At 38.6% G+C, this 8,348-nt stretch overlaps 1 protein-coding gene across 4 annotated transcripts in view; it reads right to left on the reverse strand.

The window, feature by feature from the left end:
* The window catches only part of Musk (muscle associated receptor tyrosine kinase), a 93,440-nt gene that overhangs the window by 72,770 nt on the left and 12,322 nt on the right, over nucleotides 1-8,348 (reverse strand). For all 4 annotated transcript variants that reach the window (XM_048783226.1, XM_015492207.2, XM_048783225.1 and 1 more), the window contains exons 2-5: nucleotides 6,111-6,237; nucleotides 3,284-3,435; nucleotides 1,462-1,589; nucleotides 332-473 (exon numbers count right to left, since the gene is read on the reverse strand). In XM_048783226.1, the coding sequence (XP_048639183.1) occupies nucleotides 332-473; nucleotides 1,462-1,589; nucleotides 3,284-3,435; nucleotides 6,111-6,237 (549 nt within the window). The remainder of the gene's footprint in view (nucleotides 1-331; nucleotides 474-1,461; nucleotides 1,590-3,283; nucleotides 3,436-6,110; nucleotides 6,238-8,348) is intronic.

Raw genomic sequence — 8,348 nt, forward strand, 5'->3', positions numbered from 1 at the left:
CTCTTTTTATTTTTTATTTTGAGACTGGGTCTTACTAAGCTGTTTAGGGCCTCACTAAGTTGATGAGACTGGCCTGGAACTTGTGATCCTCCTGTCTCAGCCTCCCTAGTTGCTGGGATTATAGGCATAAATTGCTGTGCCTATCAGAACGCAGCTTTTTACACTAGTGAAAATTTCCTTTTTTAACTTTTCTGTTCTCATAGTATGAACCTCTGAATACCTAGAGGAGTTGAGAGAACTGGACTACCTACATCTCTTCTCTCTCAAGCCTTCCTAGGAAAACATGAGGCCTCCTGACAGCACAGTGACAGGAAGCCTTGTAGCTTCTTACCCTCGACTTCCAGCTTCACCAGTTTGGAATACGCGGTCCCGAGGCTGTTTTTTGCCACACATCGATACTGTCCTGCGTCCTCCTTTTGCACATTATGAATCCTTAAACTCCCAGATTCAAGAACTGCCACACGGGAATTTTCCTGCCAGAAATAAGAATATAAGTTGGAAAACATTCCTAACCAAGGAAACATTTGCTTATCTTATCATCATCATTATTACATAAAAAATATTAGCCTTTATTGGGCATTTATTATGTATAACACACAACATTTAATGCAATAGTGCAAGATGACCTAAATTAACTGTCATAAAAATACAAAAAAAACCTGCTTTTGTTACATAGATATCATTAAAATTTGACATTATTTGTTTTACTTTAATATAACAAAGTTTATCAATTTTATAGATTATTTCAGTTAAGTGACATATGGACCCCTGTGTATTTCCTGTGGAATATGCTAGGCATGGAAAGATGGCAAACATATTTTTATAATCTCACTTAGATCATAGCTGTGAAGATGTGAAGATGTGATGTGAAGATGGGAAGGGACAATCAGGGTGCAGCATATTAGTAAATGTGATGCTAAGACACAAAAGCAGCCCAAATAAGCATATAAATAATAGCTTTCTTATTTGACTAGTGTTCATGGCCAGGGAGGTATTTGTCAAGGTGTTTGTTCATTGATCTTGAGGCTTCTTGCTCCAACTTCTCTCCAGTGTGCTCATTTCTTCTCTGCCAAACTTCACTTCTCTCCCTCCTCTCAAGAAATGCCAATTCTCAAGCTTGGATTTTGGTTTCATTTTTTAATTTTTCCTCTAAGTCTCAATGATTCAATGTAAAAATAAATAAATAAATAAATGATTCAACCAACCAACCAACCAACCAAGACCACTGTAGATTTGCTTTGCCTTTGCCTCCTTTTCCATCCCTAACATTACTGGTTTCCATCTCTTTTTTTCCCCAAGCCAGACTGGAATGCCCTTCAGTTTGCGTAAATAGGAATAGACATATTTAAGTTTGGTCAGAATGTATATGGAAACATTTTTATACCAGGAGTCTGTCAGCATGTAGCTGAGTGCAAGGGCTTTTGTATTTTAAAATGCTTTATATACACAATAATCACTTACCCTGAGAGCACTGTCCCCCTTGATCCAGGATACGGATGGCTTGGGATTGCCCATTGTAGTACATGGTAGAACTGCCTTTAATCCCTCTATTATTTTTACATTTATGGGAGGACGAGTTATTTTAGGTTCTACAGGAAAACAAAGGTTCGAAATTAAAAAGGCAATATGACTTATTGAACGTAGAATTTTAACTTTTTATTCAATTCTAAATAGTCATTTTGAGAATTATCTTAAGCATATTGTATTACAAAATTCATCAAATACTAAGACAACTTAGTGGATATCAAAAAGAAATCAGTTTAAAAAGTTTGGGTTACACTCCTGCATATTTTCCCCAGAGATCTAAAATCAGCATACTATAGCAATACTATAGCCATACTATAGCCACATCAATGTTTACAGCAGAACAATTCACAATAGCTAAATTATGGAATCAACCTAGATCTCCATTAATAGATGAATGGATTTAGAAATTGTGCTATATACATAATGGAGTTCTACTCAGCCTTAAAAAGAATGAAATTATGCCATTTTCAGGTAAATGGTTGGAAATGGAGAATATCACGATAAGTGAAATAAACTAGACTCAGAAATTATCCCCGATGCCAATCCAATAATGAGGACATGGTTTTGAGAAAAAGGAAAAAGAAGGTTTATTGCTTTGCTAGCAACGGAGAAATGTGAGGGACTCCTGTCCCAGAGGCTGTGATTCTGCCCGTCATGGGGACTTTTTTTTTTTTTTTTTTTAAGAGACCATTCAGAGAAAATAAGATTAGGAAGGAGAGATCAGGAAGGAGATCAGGGAGGAGAAGGTTAGGGGAAAGAGAAAAAAAGCATGTCAAAGTGACAAGGGATGTAGTCAAATCATCAAGAGAACCCCTGTTACAGTAGGAGTGAGGGAGTGAAGAGAGACTTAGATACTCTTGTTAGAGAGAGAGAGAGAGAGAGAGAGAGAGAGAGAGAGAGATGCGAGAGCGCAGTTTGTATCATCCACTTCCAGAGGCAGGTCATGGTTCCCTTAATCCTACAAGCTGGACAAAGAAGTGTCCATGATCAGAAAGCAACATATTGAGGCTGGAGATTTTAAATGCAGACCATTTCCAGCTAGTTATTGATTTGGGCAGACTGATAAAAAGTTAAGATAAACTTTACTGGATTGGTGAAGGTTAAGGAATTGTGAAGGTCAAGGAATTGTGAAATGGTTAATGGTCCTACTGCAGGGACTGTTAAAATCCTATAGGATGATGACCCGGGTATAGGGAAGGCTGTTTAAAGTAGGTTACACGATGAATAGTCAGAGAATGGTGATAAGCCCTCCCTAGAGGACAGATTTTGCACAGGCTTTTATAAGCATAGGAGCTTAAAAGTAGCTAGGAGCCTAGGAGATCAGCATTCGTATTCACTAGCCCTGTAGACAGGAGATAGGGAAATGCAGCATCCTCTATTTAACCAGAAAGTGACTCAGAAGAAACTCAAGCTTGAAATGAGGTAAAAGGGTAGAAATGTCCAAAAGGTGCGAGATAAAAGGGTGTTTGATTGTAACAGAACTATGCTTCCAAAGTGCAGTAAATAATGTAGAGGGAAGTTCCCAGTCAGGGTGTGAGGAAATAAAGATCTGTGTGACTATGAGAAAATGGGAGGGGACAGGGAACTAAGAGGGCGGCCTTAGGGTGGTGATTGGTGGCCGGAGTCAGAGCGATAGAATTCACTGGCCTGAAGGCCAGGCTTTGAACCTGAACTTGTCTCACTGCTGAACCTCCAGGCCTGTTCCAATTGCACCAAGTCAAGTTTAAAATCAAAGGGAGGTTCTCTTCCCACTCACTCATCTTCACTTGCAGGGCCCCGCAGCTCTCGGCAGCTCCTCCCACGCCGTTGTTGGCCACGCAGCAGTAAATGCCGTCATCGCTGTCCTCCACGCTCAGGATGGTGAGGAGCTGCCCGTTCTCCCGGATGCTGTAGCGTGTGTCAAAGAGCCTGCAGGTCACAGAGGGAAATGGCAGATCGAGATCGGTGCATTTTGAGGGAAGGGGGGGCTTTGATTATCCAATTAAACTGGTGACATTATGGAAGTTGAAAAAAGGCAAAAGGAAACATGAGTGAGTTCTGCATAATAGAATGATTATTGTCGGCAATGCTTTTAAAGGGTGTTGGCTGCTGTTAAGGCCAAGGGTAAAACTTACTTTACTCTGGATAGTATGTCCTAACAAGAGTCTTCTCTCATAGTTACTGAGAAGAGGCCACTAGAAAATGAACACACACACACACACACACACACACACGTGGTGAATGCACTCAGATATTTACAAAAGTAACTAACAATTAATTGAATATTCATTTTTTCATTAAACAAATCCTGGAGGGATTAACAAATGCTGGACACAGCTTTAGTTACTTGAAATACATAAGGAAAAATTAACAATTTGGAAAAAAAGCATCATATATATATGTATGTATGTGTGTGTATATATATATATATATATATTTTTTTTTAATTGCATGCAGATTGTCCACTGAGAAGGTAATTAGGGCAGCAGAAAGAAATTTAAGTGGAAAACCACCAAAGGTCTGGGGCAGTAACTCTGTGGTAGAGTGCCCTTGGTTCAGTTCCTAATATCTCACACACACACACACACACGCACACACACACGCACACACAGTGAGTTATTTTGGTTTTTCTTTTTGTTTTTTCTTTTGCTTGTTAGTTTTTACAAACACAAAGTGTTCTTTATGCCAAATATCCATTGTAAGCAGAATGACAATTCCCAATGTCTCACTCACCAGAGGAATTTTGTACTTGTTAAGAATAAGAATCTTAACGTGGAATATTCTAGATTATCTAATTGTGCAAGATGCAATGATCAGGGTCCTTTAAAGGTGGAAGAAGGAGGCAGAAGGGTCACAGGAGACATGACAATGGAGACAGAAGTCAGAAATAAATACAGGTTTTGGTACCGGGAAGGATAGTTCTGCTGCAACAAATATCTAAAAATGGAGATGTGGCTTCACAATTGGGGAATGGGTAGAAGTGGAAGAATTACGAGAAGCTTGTTAGAAAAAGCCTAGATTTCTTGAAGAGGCTGTCAGTAGAAATATGCGTGTTAATGATTCTGCTACTGGGACTCAGAGGAAGTGAGAGGCATGTTAGAAGAAGTCCAAACCATCTTAGAAGATACCTCAGTGATCATGAATGGACTGTGGGAAATATGGCTGTCAGAGCACTACAGGTGAAGGCTCAGATAGAAATGAAGAATGTGTTACTGGAAAATGAAGGAAAGAGGATCCTCATTATGTAGTGGCAGAGAGCTGAGCTAAATGGAAGACAAAACTTGTAAACAATGATCTCAGATATTTCGCTTGGGAAATTACCGGGGAATGTGTTCAAGCTGTGGCCTGCTTTCTTTTGTCATTTACAGTAAAATTTAGGAGGGAAAAGAAAATTTGAGGAAGAAAATGCTAAACAAAAATGAAACCAGGACTTGATGCTCTGGGAAATTTTCAACCTATCCAGATTGCAAAAGATATTTAAAAAACTATTTTAAATATTTTAATTTTGTCTGTAAGTCTCCTCCTTCAAGAACTTCTGGGACAGCCTGCCTGATGGAATACTTAGAAGGCTATAGCACAGGGTGAGTTTCCACATCAGAACAGAATAATAGAAGGAAACATTAAATCACAGTTAGAGGTTAATTAAAAGAAAGATCATTGTCCCATCCAAATTCATAAACCCCCATCTATGGAAACAGGTGTGAGCCCTTGCTATGGATTAAAGTTTATGTTCCTCCCAAATTTATATGTTGAAACCTAATCCTCACTGTGGTAGTATTTGGAGGTGGGGCCTTTGGAAGGTGGAAATAGGTCATAAGAGTACAACCTTCATGAGTGGCATTAATGTTCCTTTAGAAGATACCCAGAAGAGCTCCCTCCCAGCTTCCTGCAGGTAAGGACAGAGGTAAATAATGGCCATTTCTGAACTTAAGAAGTGGGCCCTCATGAAATCTGCTGGCTTCTTGAATTGGGACTCAGAGCCTTTAGAAATGTAAGAAATAAATTTCTGTTGTTTATAAGCCAAGCACTCCCTGATACTTTTGTCCTACTAGCTCAGATGGGTTAAAAAGCATTTGGCCCTAATGCAAGCTATAGAACCTGCTAGAAATGTTGGGGTTCACTTTGTTACACATATTTTAATATAGCATTTTTTTATCAGATAATTACTATTAATGAGGAAAGGGATTTTTATCTATTTAATGTGCTTTACTATACATGGTGAGTCCCTCCAACTGAAAAGAATAGACTTGTCACTGCTGGAATATTAGAACAGGACATGAGACTTGTCCCCATTAATTCCTCAGCAGGTCATGAAATACGTGCCCCACACTTAGGAGTTGTTGGTATTTCCCAATTTCTGTGAACCTTCTAGATTCTAATCCAGTGGTTTCCCTGACCTCTCTATGTCAGGTAAACCACGACTTTACTTTAGGAACTTTTCTTAAACTCATTGAACTTCAGATCTTACATTTCTAAAATCAGGCAACTTGTACTGTGCATATTTCAGAAGGTGAACTTTAGTACTGCCAAGAACTGCGGTTGCATTTATGTCAAAGATAAACTGCATGGCAGACATGCTTACCAGAATAAAACAGAATACTTACTTGATGAGAATTTTATTTCTGGTCCAGGAAATCTCAGGCTGAGGATAGGATTCCACTGCACACATGAAAGTAGCCACTTCTTCGACTAAGGCATCCACAGTTTCAAGAGGAGTGGTGATGACAGGAGCTAAAGAGAGGAGAAATCAAAGGAGAACATTCTAGAATGTTGTTTACTACCACTTTCCCTAAGTGGTCAGAAATCATCACATACATAAATGAGAATAATTTTTCCCCAGAGCAGAAACTTGCCAAAGGAAAGATTTTATGTAGAGACTATTGTTTCTACTCCCAAAATAGTCATTTGAGAATCAAAACAGAAGGCTTTTCAGAAAGGAGAGCTTAGAGTTTATTTTATATATGAATAGAAGCAGACCCAAATTTTGTGGAGCCCCCAAGTAATAAAATTTTGTGACTGCCCCCAAACCAAAAAGCAGGAACAGAAGTGAATCTGAAAAGAATTCAAAGTAGAAAAGAACAGCAATCTTAAAGATAATTTTCCCCAAAATTTTATAAAAAATACATTGCTCCCATTGCTGAATCCATGGAGGATTTTAGAAGGGGCTATGAAGCTGAAGCTTCATTAGCTTTACAGAGAATACATAACTGTATATGGGTGGAATAGAAAGAGATTCAATAATAAAAGGATCCATAACCCAAATAAAAAAAATGCAGAAAGGATTTTTTTTTTTGGTGGGAGGTACCAGGGATTGAACTCAGGGGCACTAAACTACTGAGCCACATCCCCAGCCCTATTTTGTATTTTTTAATTTAGAGACAGGATCTCACTGAGTTGCTTAGCACCTCGCCATTGCTGAGACTAGCTTTGAACTCGTAATCCTCCTGCCTCAGCCTCCCAAGCAGCTGGGATTACAAGCATGTGCCACTGCACCACAAAGGATCTTAATAAATGATTTTCCAGATTATACAAATGTCCAATGAGCATGTGAGAAGAGGATGAACCATAAAAGAAATGCAAATCAAAACCACAAGATCCCACTGCCCATTCACTAGGAGGGCTAGAATCAGAAAGAAAGGATGTGGAGAGATTGGATCCCTTGTGCAATGTCAATAGAATTTAAAACTGTGAAGCCACTATGGAAAAGAGTATAGTGGTTCCTCAAAAAAAAAATAGAATTATTATCTGATCCAACAATTCCAATTGTTGGTATATATTCAAAAGATTTGAAAGTTGGTACTCAATAGATATTTGTATACCATGTTCAAATTGACAATAAGCAAAAGATGGAAACAACCTAAATGTCCACTGACAGATGAATGGGTAAACAAAGGACATATATCCATACAAAAGAAAATTATTTGACAATAAAAAATAAACAACCCACTGGACATGGTGGCACACACCTTTAATTCCAGCTGACTGGGAGGTTGAGGCCAGAGGATTGCAAGTTTGAGGCCAGTCTCAGCAACTTAGTGAGACCCTGTCTCAAAAGAAAAAATAAAAAGGGCTCGGGTATAGCTCAGTGTTAGAACACCTCTGAGTTCAACCCCTAGTACTGCCAAATAAATAATGAAAAAAAAGTAAAACATCATTATATTCTATAACACGGAGGAAGCTTGGGAAAAAAAATAAGTAAAATAAACCAGTTGCAAAGGACCACAGATTGTTTGATTCTGTTTATATAAAAAATATCTAGAATTGGCAAATCTACAGAGACAGAAAACATTAATGGTTGCCTAGGACTGGGTGGGAAAGGGAGAAGAGAAACATTAGGAGGTGATGGTAAGGGAGTCAGGATTTCATCTAAAAAGATGTAATGAAGGTGTTCTAAAACTGACTATGGTGGTGAACGCACAACTCCGAGTTGTATACCTTCAATGGGTAAAGTATATGGTGTGTGGATTATTGCTCAATAAAGCCATTTTGTTTTTATAAAAAGAAAGATGACAGGAAGAGAGGCCATAGGTACAGTGTTTCTCTCTCCCCATCTTTCTAAAAAATGTGGGTTACCAGGCTGGGATGTAGCTTTTGCTTAGCATGGGTGAGGCACTGGGTTTGATTCTTAGCACTGCGTAAAAATATGAACAAATAAAGGCATGTTGTAAATCTACAACTATAATTTTTTAAAATGTGGGTTACCTGAATTTAAAAAAAAAAGAAACAGGAACAAGAGCTTAGAAGAACAGGTTGGGGGACTGGGGTTGTAGCTCAGTGGTTGAGCGCTTGCCTTGCATGCATGAGGCACTGGGTTCAATCCTTGACACCACATTAAAAAAAAA

This window comes from Marmota marmota, unplaced genomic scaffold, assembly GCF_001458135.2.
Source record: "Marmota marmota marmota unplaced genomic scaffold, marMar, whole genome shotgun sequence".
Classification (NCBI taxonomy): Eukaryota; Metazoa; Chordata; class Mammalia; order Rodentia; family Sciuridae; genus Marmota; species Marmota marmota.